The sequence below is a fragment of the Oncorhynchus kisutch genome, linkage group LG16, assembly GCF_002021735.2.
Source record: "Oncorhynchus kisutch isolate 150728-3 linkage group LG16, Okis_V2, whole genome shotgun sequence".
Lineage (NCBI taxonomy): Eukaryota > Metazoa > Chordata > Actinopteri > Salmoniformes > Salmonidae > Oncorhynchus > Oncorhynchus kisutch.
The window spans coordinates 26173464-26191829 of record NC_034189.2 but is presented as its reverse complement, the minus strand read 5'-3'; the positions used below and the strand labels follow the sequence as shown (position 1 = coordinate 26191829).

Genomic DNA, 18366 nt, shown 5'->3' with positions numbered 1-18366 from the left:
TCTTGGGGGTATGATATGTGTCTCTAACAAAGATATTCAGTGATATCTGGCCCCAGAACTGCCACAATATTTATAAAGGTCACTGTGGTTAGTGGGTGATTTCTTTCACCTGTAAACATCCAGGATTCCATATGGTCTTGTCAGCTGATCCAGACAGCATGAGGCCTTGTTCAGGTAATATGACCACCGCCCACACTGCTGCTGTGTCCCTACAATACAAAGAGCACATCTTGCCATGGTCACTCACCTGGGTTGTGTTCAGTAGGGAGAAAAAGTTTAAACTTATCCAATTAGAACAGATTTTTATTTTATGTTCCAAAAGGTTTTGCTACAGTGAGCCCTACTGAACATGACCCAGATCAAAGTCACTTTATCTGTAAGGTCATGAGCCAGTAAGTAGTGTTCCAAACGTCAGAGGACAGAGTACACACTGTGCATATACATGACATGGACAGTTTCAAAGCATTAGAAATGTGCCTCATTTCACTATATCTACTTTCTCACCAACTCCATTTATAATTAATAAAGACAAGTCAGGCTTCATGAAAGATCCAATTTGTACATATTTTTATTGCAGCACATGCAATCCAATAGTCTCAAAAGTCAATTAAACACTTGAACAGAGACTAGTAATAATATAAGGAGAGGAAAGGGGAAACCAGTGTGTTTTAAGTCACAGGAAATCAGATCACTGCAGTTCTTTTAAAACCAGCTGGCAGCACTCGCCGACCTTGGCCGGGTCGGTGACCGAGGTGTACTTGGCGATCTGTGACATGACCCCCAGTGACTTGGCCAGGTCCTGGGCTGTCTGGTCAGAGGCCACTGTGGTCCCCAGAGCCACCAGGAGCCTGAACACTGCCTCCTTGTCCTGCACCGACTCCAGTGCCGCGCTGGCCACCGACAGACACTGGGCCTTGGCCTCCAGGTCGGGCTGGCCGTGGAGTGAGCCAGCGTAGTTGAGAACGAGAGTCGCGAGGGCGATGTGAATGTTCTTGTTGCAAACAGAGCAGAGGTCGGCGGCGTGGGACAGGACAGCCTCCCGTTGGGCCAATAGGAGGGCCCGGCCTCGCCAGCCACTGAAGCAGTTGCACAGTGTCCGCAATGCCAGCATCTGATTGGCTGGCCGACCCTGAGGCTTCATCAGGCTCAGCAGGTGGTTGCAGAGCGCCACGCCATCATCCGCGTCACCACCGCACAGGCTGTCGTTGACCTGCGGGTGGCGCACCGCCAGCCGCAGGATGTCCAGGACGGGGAAGACTATGTCTGCAGGACAGGAGAGAACAGGTGATCACAGCTCAATGAAAATGGTACATTACCATATGTTCAATTATTGTAATGTGCAAAGGTTTCACATACTTGAAAAGGCCGATAGGGCCTTTTATTCTTAAAACAATAAAATGCTTCTCAGGACTTCAGAGGGTAAAGTGCAAGAGTGGGCAATAACAGTGCTGAGGGCTTGCAGTCCACTCCAACACACCTGACCATAATTGCTTGACTATCTATACTGAACAACAATATAAACGCAACATGCAACAATTAAAGGATTTTACTGAGTTACAGTTCAAATAAGGAAATCAGTCAATTGAAATGAATTCAATAGGCTCTAATCTACGGACTTCACATGACTGGGCAAGAGCGCTGCATGGTCAATGCTGCACATAAATCCACTAGCATTCTATAATTAAACTATTCGTTTTTCTTTTTCTCCCCACGTTCGTGGTATCCAGTTGGTAGTTACAGCCTTGTCTCATAGCTGCAACTCACGTACGAACTTGGGAGACGCGAAGGTCGAGAGCTGTGCTTCCTCCGAAACGCAACCCAACCAAGCCGCACTGCTTCTTGACACACTGCCCCACTTAACCCGGATGCCAGCCACACCAATGTGTCAGAGGAAACACTGTACACCTGGCGACAGTGTCGGCGTGCACTGTACACGGCCCGCCATAGGGCGTCGCTAGTGCACGATGGGACAAGGACATCCCTGCCAGCCAAACCCTCCCCTAACGCGGACGAAGCTGGGCCAATTGTGCGCTGCCCCATGGGTCTCCCGGTCACGGCCAGCTGCGACAGAGCCTGTAGCTATACAGTCTGATAATACAAGTGATGATGTAGACCTACATCTGCTTGTTTTTTGTGCAACAGTATCTTCTAAATCAAATACGCAAAGCAAGAATGTTAACTACATGAAGTTCTAAGATATACCCAAAGATTATAGGTCCCTATAGGAAACACTTGTCAACACTTTGGTTCCTACCCTGTCACAATAACTACAGTTGAAACTGGGATTCATCCATGAAGAGCACACTTCTCCAGCATGCCAGTGGCCATCGAAGGTAAGCATTTGCCCACTAAAGCCGAACTACAGTCAGGCCAAGACCTTGGTAAGGACGATGAGCACGCAGATGAGCTTCCCTAAGATGGTTTCTGCAGAAATTCTTTGGTTGTGCAAACCCACAGTTTCATCAGCTTTCCTGGTGGCTCGTCTCAGATGATCCCGCAGGTGAAAAGGATGGATCTGTAGGTCCTGGGCTGATGTGGTCTGCGGTTGGACATACTGCCAAATTCTCTAAAATGACATTTGAGGTGGCTTATGGTAGAGAAATTAACAAAATTCTCTGGCAACAGCTCTGGTGGACATTCCTGCAGTCAGTATACCAATTGCACACTCCCTCAAAACTTGAGACATCTGTGACATTGTTTTGTGTGACAAAACTGCATATTTAAGTGGACTTTTATTGTCCCCAGCACAAGGTGGACCTGTGTAATGATCATGCTGTTAAATGAGCTTCTTGATATGCCACACCTGTCAGGCGGATGGAGAAGTGCTCACTAACAGGGATATAAACACATTTGTACACATTTTAGAGAAATAATATTTTTGTGCAAATGGAAAATTTCTGGGATCTTTTATTTAAGCTCATGAAACATGGCACCAACACTTTATATGTTGCGTTTATATTTTTGTTCACTATAAATCAGTTTGCTAGTGACTGGAAGCAAAAGCCTGCACACATTGCGGCTCGCCAGGATCAGAATTGCCCACCTCTGTACTGGTCTAGTGGGATAAACCCAAATCCTGCCCAAGATGTCTGTTAGCCTACCTTCTGGCCAGTGGGATGTCTTCCAGAGCAGGCTGATCTGCTCTGTGGTGGGCTGCTCTGTGGCGCAGGGGTTACAGACAGACACCAGCAGTTTCTCCAGGCTCTCCAGGACCTCCTCAGACAGCCTGTATTCGCCAGGGGCCCCACCATTCAGCTCCTTCAGCTTGGCTGGTGAAAAGGCAACGTTATTATAAAGAGATGCCATTGAGAATGAAACAGACACTTTATAATACCCAGTATGTATTTACTGTAGTAAGGTTTCCATATGGCTATCCACATTATTTCAGTTCAGCGACAGTGCTGGTTGATCAGCAACAAAAAAATCATGTTTTGTTCAGTGGTTACCCATTATCTGTGTGGCGTTAGCCTGCTCGAAGGTCACACCGTCCGTTTTTGGAAAGTAGATGTTTGTGGAGGTCTGCCTCGAGGCAGCCGAGGAGTAGGCACCCTCACCTGGGAAGACAAGAGGGGGGTAGAAGTGTTAGTCCTACCCCTTTAGCAGTGATATTGGGTTGTCTTTTACATGTAATTTTTGGGGTAAAAACACATTTGTGTGTTAATGCGACCTCCGATTAAACCCTTGACGTTGAAGGAGTTGCTATAGTGACTAACCTGTGAAGGGGTCTGCCACGCCCACCGGAGCCCCTGTAGGAGTCCCCGATCCTGGGATGTACCGCCCAGTGCCTGGGGAAAACGTCATAATTAATGTATTAGAACAGCATGTCCTCATCAAACTGAAATGTACAAGAAAATTATATTTGTGTTTATTTACCTGTGAAGGGGTCAGCCCCAAAGCCTGCTCTGTTGTCAGCAGCTCCAGGAATGTATCGGCCTGAGCCTAATGGTGAACATGATAAAAGCAGGGTGAAAATTGTTAGTGTGGTATTCTAAACTCAATTTGAATTTCCATGACCAGTCTATTTCAAATATTACGGTAACTTTGATCACTGTGTGTTAGAAAAGGGAACAATCACCCTATAGACTGAAAATGGCCAGTCGGCCCTACCAGTGAATGAGTTGATACTACTAGGCTGGGCCGGTGTGTGTTAAGAATCTAAAAATGTAATGTAGCAGCCTATATATAGTATGAAGATGGTTCACGTGGCCCTACCAGTGAATGGGTCAGCAGCGCTAGGCGCGGCGGCTCCCAAGGTGTGTCCTTTGGTGTTTTCGATGATGAAGTTGGCCACCTGGTCCAGGAACATGGGGCTGAGCTCGTTCTTCTGCAGGAAGTTGTGGGCTGTCAGCCAGGGGTCGTCTGTCACGTTGTAGGGCAGCTTCATGGACGGGCCACCCTCGTTGATGTCGATGGTGAAGACAAAGTCATACTCCTGGAAAATCATTCAGAAGATGGCTTGGACCTGTGTTGAGAGATTCACTGTGTGACAGCTCGCTTCAGTTAAGTGTAGATGAAATCACTTGTGAATAATGTGCCTTGCGTCTGTACTCTGGACATTGATTTTATTTTAGCACAGTGTACAATCATTTCCCTCTGAGTAAAATTATCTATCGTTATCACCATTCACCCAACGTTGGGGTGCACCTCACCTTCCCCTCATAGTTGACTTTCTTGGAGGTCTGCTGGTTGGACCCTCCCACCACATCTCCAATCTTCATCCAGCGGCTGTCAGCCACGCTCCACTGGTACGCCTCCACGTTCTGGCCCTCTTTGATCAGCCGCGTCTGGCCGTCCCGGTTCCCTGGGAGACAGACAAACAGGCATCTTAATGTGTAATCATACTCGCTGCACTACAATACAACAAGGATGTTATCTGGATTACTCCCCTTTCATGTGCATCTGTGGTTTTTAGTTGTGCAGGTTTTACTAAAGCTTGACGATTGGTCAAATAAGTTGATCATTCAAGTAAGATGTCAGTGACCATGGACTGTAGGTGCAAAAAAACTAATATCCAAAGAGTGATTCTGTGCATGTAATGTCTTTATAGTTTATATTAATTGAATATATACAGTCAGGTCAGGCAGTCAGGCAAAATATACTATAAATTAAATACAAATTCTGAGTATATTGTATGCATTTTTGGGGGGTGAAAATCTTTTTTCTCAAAAAGACGGGTCAAATTATTGGCACCCCTGTTTTCAATACATCACCTTGCAAGGATAACAATAATGAGATTGGAGAACAGATTGGCAAGGATCTTACACCATTCCTCCATACAAAATCTTTCCAGATCCTTGATATCCTTCATCTGCACTTATAGACTACCATATGTTTAACCACAGGTTTTCAAATGGGGTTCAAGTCAGAAGTCTGAGATTGCCATTGCAAAATGTTGATATTGTGGTCAATTAACCATTTCTTTGTGGATTTTGTTGTGTGCTTGGTGTTATTGTCTTGCTGGAAGATCCACTTGCGGCCCAGTTTCAGCCTCCTGGCAGAGGCAACCAGGTTTTTGTCAAAACTCTCCTGGTACTGGGTAAAGTTCATGACGATGTTGACCTTAACAAGGGGCCCAGGACCAGTGTAAGCAAAATAACCCCATACATTCAAAGATCCACCACCGTATGTCACAGTAGGAATGGGGTTCTCATCTGACCATAGCGCAGGTTCCAATCCAAGTGCCAATGCCGTTTTGAAAACTCCAGGCATAGCCGCTTACATTAGTTTGATGACATGAAAATAGAACTCCAGGCATAGGCGCTTACATTAATTTGATGACATGAAAATAGAACTCCAGGCATAGGCGCTTGCATTAGTTTGATGACATGAAAATAGAGCTCTTTGGCCATGCACACCATGCAAACCGGCATGACAATTTTGAAACCTCTTTTAGAGACTTTTTTTCTTGTTAAAACAAAATGTCTATCTCTGAGCAATTGTATTAGTAGAGAATATTCATACCCCTTGACTTATTCCACATTTTGTTGTTACAGATGGAATTCCAAAATGTTTCTCACCCAAATCAAATTTATTGGTCACACAAACGTGTTTAGCAGATGTTATTGCGAATGTATGCTTGTGCTTAGATACAGTGGCATAGTATAGAATACAGTAAATACATATGAGATGGGTGATACAATATTTACACACAAGTGACTAAGATACTGTAGAATAGTATAGAGTACAGTTTATCCTTATGAGATGTGTAATACAAGAAACTGAGACATTGTTAAAGTGGCTAGTGTTTCATTTCCTTAAAGTCGCCAGTGATTCCTAATCTATGTCTATACCTAATCTATGTCTATAGGCAGCCGCCTCTGATGTGCTTGTGATGGCTGTTTAACAGTCAGTGGTATAGTAAAGAATACAATACAGTATACACAAATGAAATGGCTGATGCAATATGGAAACACAATTTAAGTGACTAAGATGTCGTAGAATAGTGTGGAGTGCAGTTTATACATAAGAGATGAGTAATGCTAGATACGGAAATATTAAAGTGGCTAGTGATCCATTCCTAAAAGTGGCCAGTGATTCCTTATATCTTTAGGCAGCCGCCTCTGGTGTGCTAGTGATGGCTGTTTAGCAGTCTGATGGCCTTGAGATTGAAAAACAGCTTCGGTCTCTCGGTCCCAACTTTGATGCACCTGTACTGACCTCGCCTTCTGGATGGTAGCGGGGTGAACAGGCAGTGGCTTGGGTGGTTGATGTCCTTTATCTTTTTGGCCTTTCTATGGCATCAGGTGCTGTTGGTCTCCAGGAGGGTGGGAAGTTTGCCACCGGTAATACGTTGGGCAGACCACACCACCCTCTGGAGAGCTTTGCAGTTGTGGGCAGTGCAGTTGCCTTACCAGGCGGTGATACAGCCTGACAGGATGCTCTCAATTGTGCATCTGTAAAAGTTTGGGAGGGTTTTAGGTGTTAAGCCAAATTTCTTCAGCCTCCTGAGGTTGAAGTGGCTCTGTTGCGCCTTCACCACACTGTCTGTGTGGGCGGACCATTTCAGTTTGTCAGTGATGTGTACGCCAAGGAACTTGAAGCTTTCCACCTTCTCCACTGGTGTCCCATCGATGTGGATAGGGGGATGCTCCCTCTGCTGTTTCCTGAAGTCCACGATCATCTCCTTAGTTCTGTTGACGTTGAGAGAGAGGTTATTTTCCTGGCACCACACTCCCAGAGCCCTCACCTCTTCACTGTAGGCTGTCTCATAGTTGTTGGTCATCAAGCCTACTACTGTTGTGTCGTCTGCAAACTTGATGATTGAGTTGGAGGTGCTCGTGGCGACGCAGTCATGGGTGAACAAGGAGTACAGGGTGGGGCTGAGCACCCACCCTCGTGTGTTAAGGATCAGGGAAGAGGTGTTTCCTACTTTCACCACCTGGGGCGACCCGTCAGGAAGTCCAGGACCCAGTTGCACAGGGCGGGGTTCAGATCCAGGGCCTCGAGCTTGATGATGAGCTTGGAGGGAACTATGGTGTTGAATGCTGAGCTATAGTCAATGAACAGCATTCTTACATAGGTATGCCTCTTGTACAGATGGGACAGGGCAGTGTGCAGTGTGGTGGGGCGATTGCATCGTCTGTTGATCTATTGGGGCAGTATGCAAATTGAAGTGGGTCTAGGGTGGCAGGTAAGGTGGAGGTGATATGATCCTTGACTAATCTCTCAAAGCACTTCCTGATGACAGAGGTGAGTGCTACGGGGCGATAGTCATTTAGTTAGCTTTTTAGGTACAGGGACAACGGTGGCCATCTTGAAGCATGTGGGGACAACAAACTGGGATAGGGAGAGATTGAATACATCTGTAAACACACCAGCCAGCTGGTCTGCACATGCTCTGAGGAAGCGGCTAGGGATACCATCTGGGCCGGCAGCCTTGCAAAGGTTAACACGCTTAAATGTCTTACTCCGGCTCCGGAGAGCCCACAGTCCTTGATAGCGGGCCGCGTCGGTGGCACTATTATCCTCAAAGCAAGCGAAGAAGGTGTTCAGCCTGTCCGGAAGCAAGACATCGGTGTCCGCGATGTGGCCGGCTGTCCTTTTATAATCTTATTGTCTGTAGACCCTGCCACATCCGTCTCGTGTCTTGAGTCGTTGAACTGGGACTCAACTTTGTCCCTATACTGACGTTTAGCCTGCTTGGTGCTTTGGAGGAGGGAATAACTACACTGTAGTTTTGCGCAAATGCTCCCATACATCCACAACTTCTGGTTGGGGTAGGTTTTAATAGTCACAGTAGGTCAAACATCTCCTATGCACTTCCTGATAAACTCATTCACCGTATTGGTATATGTGTCAATATTATTTCCTCACCCATCTACACACAATACCCCAAAATATAGTTTTAGAAATGTTTGCAAATTAAATGCATAAAATAAACTATTTACACCACTGAGTCAATACTTTGTAGAAGCACCTTTGGCAGCAATTGCAGCTGTGAGTCTTTCTGGGTAAGTCTTTAAGACCTTTCCACACATGGATTGTGCAACATTTGCCCATTATTCTTTTAAAAATGCTTCAAGATCTTTCAAATTGGTTGTTGATCATTGCTAGACAACCATTTTTCAGTCTTGCCATAGATTTAAGTAGATTTCAGTCAAGACTAACTCGGTCACTCAGGAATATTCACTGTCTTCTTGGTAAGCAATTCCAGTGTATGTTTGGCCTTGTTTTTGCCTGTGCTTAGCTCCATTCCATTTTTTTTTTATCCTGAAAAACTCCCCAGTCCTTAATGATTACAAGCATACACATAACATGATGCAGCCACCACAATGCTTGAAAATATGGAGAGTGGTACTCAGTAATATGTTTGGGGCAAATCAAATATAACACAACACTTTCTATTCAGGACAAAAATTGAATTGCCACATTTTTCAGTGTTACTTTAGTGCCTTGATGCATGTTTTGGAATATTTATTTTTGTACAGGGTTCCTTTTCACTGCCAATTAGGTTAGTATTGTGAGTTAACTACAACGTTGTTCCATCCTCGGTTTTCTCCTATCACATTAAACCCTGTAACTGTTTTAAAGTGAAATCCCGAATCGGTTTCCTTCCTCTTCGGCAACTGAGTTAGGAAAAACGCTTGTATCTTTGTTATGACTGGGTGTATTGATACACCATCCAAAGTCTAATTAATAACTTCACCATGATCAAAGGGATATTCAATGTCGGGTATTAATAAAAAAACAATCTACCAATAGGTGCCTTTCTTTGCGAGGCATTGGAAAACCTCCCTGGTCTTTGTCAGGGTTTCTGTGTTTGAAATTCACTGCTCGACTGAAGGACCTTACAATTATCTCTATGTGTGGATACAGAGATGAGGTAGTCATTGAACAATCATGTTAAACACTATTATTGCAGACAAAGTGAGTCCATGACATTTTTACTCCTGGACTTATTTAGGCAAAAAAAATATGTATTCAGGCTCTTTGCTGTAACACAACAAAATGTGGAAAAAGTCAAATGGTGTGAATACTTTCTGAAGGCACTGTAGCTATTTGTATGATTTAATTCAGTCTTTTTTGCTTATCTTTATCAACGGTGCCAATAATTTTGGACCCGACTGTAAATATTAATACATACAGTCGTGGCCAAAAGTTTTGAGAATGACAAAAATATAAATTTTAACAAAGTCTGCCTCAGTTTGTATGATGGCAATTTGCAAATACTCCAGAAAGTTATGAATAGTGACCAGATGAATTGCAATTAATTGCAAAGTCCCTCTTTGCTATGCAAATTAACTGAATCCCCCAAAAACATTTCCACTGCATTGCAGCCCGGCCACAAAAGAACCAGCTGACATCATGTCAGTGATTATTTCGTTAACACAAGTGTGAGTGTTGACGAGGACAAGGCTGGAGATCACTCTGTCATGCTGATTGAGTTCGAATTACAGACTGGAAGCTTCAAAAGGAGGGTGGTGCTTGGAATAATGATTCTTCCTCTGTCAACCATGGTTACCTGTAAGGAAACATGTAGCATCATCATTGCTTTAAACATAAAGGGCTTCACAGGCAAGGATATTGCTGACAGTAAGATTGCACCTAAATCAACCATTTATCGCATCATCAAGAACTTCAAGGAGAGCAGTTCAATTGTTGTGAAGAAGGCGCTCAATAAAGTCCAGCAAGCACCAGGACCATCTCCCAAAGTTGATTCAGCTGCGGGATCGGGGCACCACCAGTACAGAGCTTGCTCAGGAATGGCAGCAGGCAGGCGTGAGTGCTTCTGCACGCACAGTGAGGCAAAGACTTTGAGGATGGCTTGGTGTCAAGAAGGGCAGCAAAGAAGCCACTTCTCTCCAGGAAAAACATCAGGGACAGACTAATATTCTGCAAAAGGTACAGGGATTGGACTACGGCAAAGTCATTTTCTCTGATGAATCCCCTTTCCAATTGTTTGGGGCATCCAGAAAAAAGCTTGCCCGGAGAAGAGAAGGTGAGCGCTACCATCGGCCCTGTGTCATGGCAACAGTAAAGCATCCTAAGACCATTCATGTGTGGGGCTGCTTCTCAGCCAAGGGAGTGGGCTCACTCACGATTTTGCCTAAGACAGAGCCATGAATAAAGAATGGTACCAACACATCCTCCGAGAGTAACTTCTCCCAATCATCCAGGAACAGTTTGGTGATGAACAATGCCTTTTCCAGCATGATGGAGCACCTTGCTATAAGGCAAAAGTGATAAATAATTAAGTGGCTCTGGGAACAAAACATCGATATTTGGGTCCATGGCCAGGAAACTCCCCAGACCTTAATCCCATTGAGAACTTGTGGTCAATCCTCAAGAGGCGGGTGGACAAACAAAAACTCATAAATTCTGACAAACTCCAAGCATTGATTATGCAAGAATGGGCTGCCATCAGTCAGGATGTGCTCCAGAAGTTAATTGACATCATGCCAGTGAGGATTGCAGAGTTCTTGAAAAAAAAAAGGGTCAACACTGCAAATATTGACTCTTTGCATCAACTTCATGTAATTGTCAATAAAAGCCTTTGACACTTATGAAATATTTATAATTATACTTCAGTATTCCATAGTAACATCTGACAAAAATATCTAAAGACACTGATGCAGCAAACTTTGAAAATAAATATTTGTTTCATACTCAACTTTTGGCCATGACTGTACATTGTAGAGGTCGCCGATTAATCAGAACGGCCGATTAATTAGGGCCGATTTCAAGTTTTCATAACAATCGGAAATCGGTATTTTTGGACACCGATTTTGCTGATTATTATTTTTTTTATACCTTTATTTAACTAGGCAAGTCAGTTAAGAACACATTCTTATTTTCAATGACGGCCTTAACTGCCTCCTTCAGGGGCAGAACGACAGACTTTCACCTTGTCAGCTCAGGGGATCCAATCTTGCAACCTTACAGTTAACTAGTCCAACGCAATAACGACCTGCCTCTTGTTGCACTCCACAAGGAGACTGCCTGTAACGCGAATGCAGTAAGCCAAAGTAAGTTGCTAGCTAGCATTAAACTTATCTTTTTAAAAAAATCAATCAATCATAATCACTAGTTAACTACACATGGTTGATGATATTACTAGATATTATCGTGTCCTGCGTTGCGTATAATCTGACTGATCATACACACATACAAGTATCTGACTGAGCAGTGATCGGCAGAAGCAGGCGCGTAAACATTCATTCAAACAGCACTTTCGTGCCATTTGCCAGCAGCTCTTCGTTGTGCGTCAAGCATTGCGCTGTTTATGACTTTAAGCCTATCAACTCCCGAGATGAGGCTGGTGTAACCGAAGTGAAATGGCTAGCTAGTTAGCGCTGCTTCGAGAGTGGCTGTTGTCGTTGTGTTCCTGGTTCGAGCCCAGGGAGGAGCGAGGAGAGGGACGGAAGCTATACTGTTACACTGGCAATACTAAAGTGCCTATAAGAACATCCAATAGTCAAAGGTTAATGAAATACAAATGGTATAGAGGGAAATAGTCCTACAATTTCTATAATAACTACAACCTAAAACTTCTTACCTGGGAATATTGAAGACTCGTGTTAAAAGGAACCACCAGCTTTCATATGTTCTCAGCAAGGAACTGAAACGTTAGCTTTCTTACATAGCACATATTGCACTTTTACTTTCTTCTCCAACACTTTGTTTTTGCATTATTTAAACCAAATTGAACATGTTTCATTATTTACTTGAGGCTAAATTGATTTTATTGATGTATTATATTAAGTTAAAATAAGTGTTCATTCAGTATTGTTGTAATTGTCATTATTACAAATAAAATGTTTAAAAAAATATTTAAAAAAATAATAATTGGCCGATTAATCGGTATCGGTGTTTTGGTCCTCCAATAATCGGTATCGGCGTTGAAAAATCATAATTGGTCGACCTCTAGTACATGGAGCTCAAAGTATTGGGACAGTGACACATTTGGTTTTTGTTATGGCTCTGTACTCCAGAACTTTGGATTTGGCACAAATATCATAACCCCCCCCCCAAAAAATGCTACCCTCCCCTGTTACTGTAATGGCGAGAGGTTAGCATGTCTTGGAGGTAAGATCTAAAATGCTAACCTGCCCTGTTACTGTAATGCTGAGAGGTTAGCATGTCTTGGGGTATGATAGAAAATGCTAACCTCCCCTGTTACTGTAATGCTGAAAGGTTAGCATGTCGTGGGGGTATGATATAAGATGCTAACCTGCCCTGTTATTGTAATGGCGAGAGGTTAGCATGTCGTGGGGGTATGATATAAGATGCTAACCTGCCCTGTTATTGTAATGCTGAGAGGTTAGCATGTCTTGGGGCTATGATATAAAATGCTAACCTGCCCTGTTATTGTAATGGCGAGAGGTTAGCATGTCTTGGGGGTATGATCTTTGTGCATCTGTAACTTTCTCACTCATCATTATTCACGATTCATTCAGGACTATCCATAATCATGGTAGCATCCACATTAATGTATTAGTGTTTAAAATAAATATATCCTTATTCACAATAACAGTGACTACAACATCACAATACATTATTTACCATTCATTTCACAAAATAATCTGAAACAACCAAAACAAACAGCTAATGCAGCCAACAAGTTTGTAGAGTCACAAGCTTGATGTAATCATTGCATGTTAGGAATATGGGACCAAATACTAAACGTTGAACTACTTTAATACACAGGTGAATTTGTCCCAATATTGGGAGGACTATGTACAAAAAGTGCTGTAATTTCTAAACAGTTAACCTGATGTGGATGAAATTAAAGCTGACAGTCTGCACTTCAACCTCATTGTCATTGTATCATTTCAATGTACAGAGCAAAAACAACAACACATTTGTCACTGTCCCAATACCGTTGGAGCTCACTGTATATAGTGGAATGGAATAATATAATAGAACATGCAGATACAAATTAATTTACCAGGCTCCTCGAGGTGCTCCCTTCCTGGAAGATCCTCCATCTTGATGTCCCCCAGGTCCCCTGTCTTGGGGTCGATGGTGGTCTTGGAGAGCTCATCCTCGAAGGCCTGGAGGTCCTGGGGACTAGCTATACGATCTTCCACCTCAGTGAACACTCTGATGAGACCGTCACTGTAAGGCAAATAATACGACCGGTGACACAAAAGCAAGGTCATATCAGAAATATCGATCTCACCTCACTTCCAACTATGTTTACCCTCTGTGTGAAGCTAAAAGGAGGGAGGGGGCATCATGATATTGTATGAGCATACACCAAAGAGAAGATTATTGTATTTGGTTTATCATTTCGGTGGAGTAGCAGTATTGGTGCCCATATGCCACAAAATAAATAGACAGTGGGGTTTACCTGGCACCCACAGCTATATCCCCGTTAGGCAGGATGCAACAGCACCACACGGACTGGGCTGGGAGACGGATGGTCTGTTGGCAGTCGCCCTGCTTCCATATCCTCAAGGTCCGGTCCTCTCCTGTGCTTACGAAATCTGAGAAGGGACGGGAGCACCAACCAATTGTCTAGAAAAATGTCTGACAGAAATGTCAACACGGTAAATGTGCAGAGATAATACACTGCTCAAAAAATAAAGGGAACACTTAAACAAACACAATGTAACTCCAAGTCAATCACACTTCTGTGAAATCAAACTGTCCACTTAGGAAGCAACACTGATTGACAATACATTTCACATGCTGTTGTGCAAATGGAACAGACAACAGGTAGAAATTATAGACAATTAGCAAGACACCCCCAATAAAGTTCTGCAGGTGGTGACCACAGACCACTTCTCAGTTCCTATGCTTCCTGGCTGATGTTTTGGTCACTTTTGAATGCTGGCGGTGCTTTCACTCTAGTGGTAGCATGAGACGGAGTCTACAACACACACAAGTGGCTCAGGTAGTGCAGCTCATCCAGGATGACACATCAATGCGAGCTGTGGCAAGAAGGTTTGCTGTGTCTGTCAGCGTAGTGTCCAGAGCATGGAGGCGCTACCAGGAGACAGGCCAGTACATCAGGAGACGTGGAGGAGGCCGTAGGAGGGCAACAACCCAGCAGCAGGACCGCTACCTCCGCCTTTGTGCAAGGAGGAACACTGCCAGAGCCCTGCAAAATGACCTCCAGCAGGCCACAAATGTGCATGTGTCTGCTCAAACGGTCAGAAACAGACTCCATGAGGGTGGTATGAGGGCCCGACGTCCACAGGTGGGGGTTGTGCTTACAGCCCAACACCGTGCAGGACGTTTGGCATTTGCCAGAGAAGATTGGCAATTTCGCCACTGGCGCCCTGTGCTCTTCACAGATGAAAGCAGGTTCACACTGAGCACGTGACAGAGCCTGGAGATGCCGTGGAGAACGTTCTGCTGCCTGCAACATCCTCTAGCATGACCGGTTTGGTGGTGGGTCAGTCATGGTGTGGGGTGGCATTTCTTTGGGGGGCCGCACAGCCCTCCATGTGCTCGCCAGAGGTAGCCTGACTGCCAATAGGTACCGAGATGAGATCCTCAGACCCCTTGTGAGACCATATGCTGGTGCGGTTGGCCCTGGGTTCCTCCTAATGCAAGACAATGCTAGACCTAATTTGGCTGGAGTGTGTCAGCAGTTCCTGCAAGAGGAAGGCATGATGATGCTATGATGCTATGGACTGGCCCGCCCGTTCCCCAGACCTGAATACAATTGAGCACATCTGGGACATCATGTCTCGCTCCATTGCACCACAGACTGTCCAGGAGTTGGCGGATGCTTTAGTCCAGGTCTGGGAGGAGATCCCTCAGGAGACCATCCGCCACCTCATCAGGAGCATGCCAGGCGTTGTAGGGGGGTCATACAGGCACGTGGAGGCCACACACACTACTGAGCCTCATTTTGACTTGTTTTAAGGACATTACATCAAAGTTGGATCAGCCTGTAGTGTGGTTTTCCACTTTAATTTTGAGTGTCACTCCAAATCCAGACCTCCATGGGTTGATAAATTTGATTTCCATTGATAATTTGTGTGATTTTGTTGTCAGCACATTCAACTATGTAAAGAAAAAAGTATTTAATAAGAATATTTCATTCATTCAGATCTAGGATGTGTTATTTTAGTGTTCCCTTAATTTTTTTGAGCAGTGTATTTTGTGTGCAGGAGTTATCTTTTCAACTATGATTTTTTTTTAAAGACAAGCGCCAATAACAATACAAAAGGTTCTGTTTACAAATTATACACAACTACATTTAAGTAGGAGTAGATCAGCCTATAGATTACAATACACCAGGACGGATAACTAAAACTATGAATCACCAACAGATTGCCACACTTTCCTAGGGCAAAGTGGTTCCACAAACAGGGCACTGGTAGATTCTCAGGGTTCAGTCGTCCATACTGTACCTTGTCCATTGGGGAAAACGGCCAGGCTGTAGATGTAGTTGGTATGGCTGTAGTACACTTGCACACATTCTCCAGTCACCAGCCATCTCCTGATAGTGGCGTCGTTGCTACAGGACAAGAATTCCAGGTCGCTGACCACCACTAGCCCCCTGACACAGTCCTCATGACCTGGGATAGACAAGGACATTTAGTGATGTCTGGCCCCAGAACTGCCACAATATTTATAGGGGGCAACGTGGGTAGTGGGTGTGTGATGAAAAATGTTATGTTTGTGCTTTTCTAATAACACATTTCTGTGTTCATGCAAGTGCCTGATTGAACATGCCTGGGAGGAACCCTCACTATCAGTATCTGCAATTTGGCAGTACGCCCAGAGCATTGTTTTGAGAACGGAAAGGGATATCTCAGTTTGAAGGTCTCAGCTTGGAGAGAAGAAGCCTTGCGAGGTATTGGTCGGTCACATGCATGAACCAAACGTTAGTGATGAATTAATGATGAATAATGAAAAAGCTAAATCATGCAAATATAACGTGTGTGTAAGCAGTATATGAGATATCTAACAGAACTGCCCTGACGGAGGTTGCTTCAGACCGGTACTTTATGAATCTAAGTTTGACTGCGACCTCTCCAGCTTGCTGTTAATAAATAATTATTAATTTAAGATTGACATCGAGTGTCCCTGGTTAGAATTTCCATGACAGGTGCATTAATCTCTCACCTGTAAATGTCTTCTCACAACGTCCAGCCTTCCACAGCTTGATGGTCTTGTCAGCTGATCCAGACAGCATGAGGCCCTGTTCAGGTAATATGACCACCGCCCACACTGCTGCTGTGTGTCCCTACAATACAAAAAGCACAATTTACCATGGTCACTCACCTGGGTTGTGTTTAGCAGGGAGAAAACTATTTCAGATTTATCCAATTAGAACATAGATTTTCATTTTATGTTGCAAAATGTTTTGCTACTGAACATGACCCTGATCAAAAACACTATAGACAAATCTCAGATACTTTACCTGTAAGGTCATCATGCACTTCTCGTTGAGCCAGACTTTTGCTGTGGTGTCCCAAGAGCCACTCAGTAGTGTTCCAAACTTCCCAGAGGACAGTGCACACACTGTGGACATACGTAACATGGACAGTTTCTACTTCTAAACAACGAAAGCGTCATCAGACCAAGTTGGTATTTTAAGGAGTCAAGTTGAGTTAGTTGTTCCACAATGATGCATTACATTTCAGTCATTTAGCAGAAGCTCTTATACAGAGCACTCACAGGAGAAATTAGGATTAAGTGCCTTGCTCAAGGCATATCAACAGATTTTTTTCACTTAGTTGGCTCGATACTGGCCACACGCTCTTACCTGCTAGGCTACCTGCATCAACAGTATATCAACTATACCTGTGTTTTTGTGTCCCTTGAGTGTGAACAATGGTTGTGGTTGGTCCAGTGTAAAAACACAGATGTTGTGGTCGTTTCCACCTGTGGCTATGAGTCCCCGAGGATATGTGTCGCTGGGGGCGATTATGCATACACAGGATACAAAGTTCTCATGGCCTGTCATACAATGCATTTCTGTGAAACCCCTGTCTGGGCTGTAGAGAGAATAGCGACACAGAACATATGCTATTTAAAGTTCAACTTGATTACATTGAAAAAACAGAGCAGGACAACAGCAACAATGTGGTTTCAAATCTAGTCATTCTGAACAGTCTGGCTTCTTTCAGTGACTAGCTTTATATAAAAGCTTACTGTTAGCTATAAAACAACTTGCCATATGGCCTAAAGAAACCTTGTGCGCATATATTATCATTCAAAGTTTAGAAAGTTTGTGTCACGTTTTTGTCCCGTACAGTTTGTGTGGCAATGTTATTAATGGGGGGGGAAATATCAGAAGTGAAACCACACGTCCAGACCATAGTGTGGTTTGGTTGCACATTTCAGTTGAGTGAATGACAACGCTAATTATGTTAGCTAGCTAGTATGCTTTAGTAGACTTGTTGGTTTGCCTTGAAATTATGGTTATGGTATATTGAGAGGGGCATCGATATATGTGTGGCTAAGGGTTGCTAAATGATTATCTTTACAACATTAAAATGGTAAGACAAACAGTCATTTGAGCTAAGCTAAATTAGCTAACTAGCGGTACCTTGAGTTTGGTACCCAGACCCTTCCGGTTCGGTCTCTGGAAACAGACGTAAAGGCTCCGTCAGGGAAAAAAGCAGCTGCAAGACCTCTAACATCCATTTCATGGCCAGGTATGGAGCAGCTTAGTTTATATGAGTTAGGTGATGCCATTGTATCACCAATATCACAATGTTGTAATCGTAACTTCTAAAGAGAAAAGAGGCACCCCTTGTCAAGAAGAAATCGTCCGGTTAAGTAAAGCGGAAGTAGAAAGGAAAATTCACCTTGACCTCAGATCGCATGCTGGGACAATTACATTTATTTTTTTGCAATTATATATACATATTAGATAAATCATACAAATAACACTACCAGAATAATATTTTATTTGGCTTACAAAAAAAATACATTATACAAAAAAAGTTCGAACGC

At 43.8% G+C, this 18366-nt stretch overlaps 1 protein-coding gene across 1 annotated transcript; it reads right to left on the bottom strand.

The window, feature by feature from the left end:
* Positions 1 to 543: 543 nt before the first annotated feature.
* LOC109906543 (phospholipase A-2-activating protein) lies at positions 544 to 18210 on the bottom strand. The gene is made up of 14 exons (XM_020504286.2): positions 17957 to 18210; positions 17209 to 17402; positions 16826 to 16926; positions 16528 to 16648; positions 15810 to 15977; positions 13793 to 13928; positions 13388 to 13557; positions 4650 to 4801; positions 4213 to 4432; positions 3874 to 3939; positions 3714 to 3785; positions 3447 to 3554; positions 3102 to 3269; positions 544 to 1263 (listed from the first exon to the last, which is right to left on the bottom strand). The coding sequence occupies exons 1-14, from the start codon at positions 18103 to 18105 to the stop codon at positions 689 to 691; spliced, it is 2400 nt and encodes a 799-aa protein (XP_020359875.1). The 5' UTR covers positions 18106 to 18210; the 3' UTR covers positions 544 to 688.
* Positions 18211 to 18366: the final 156 nt, after the last annotated feature.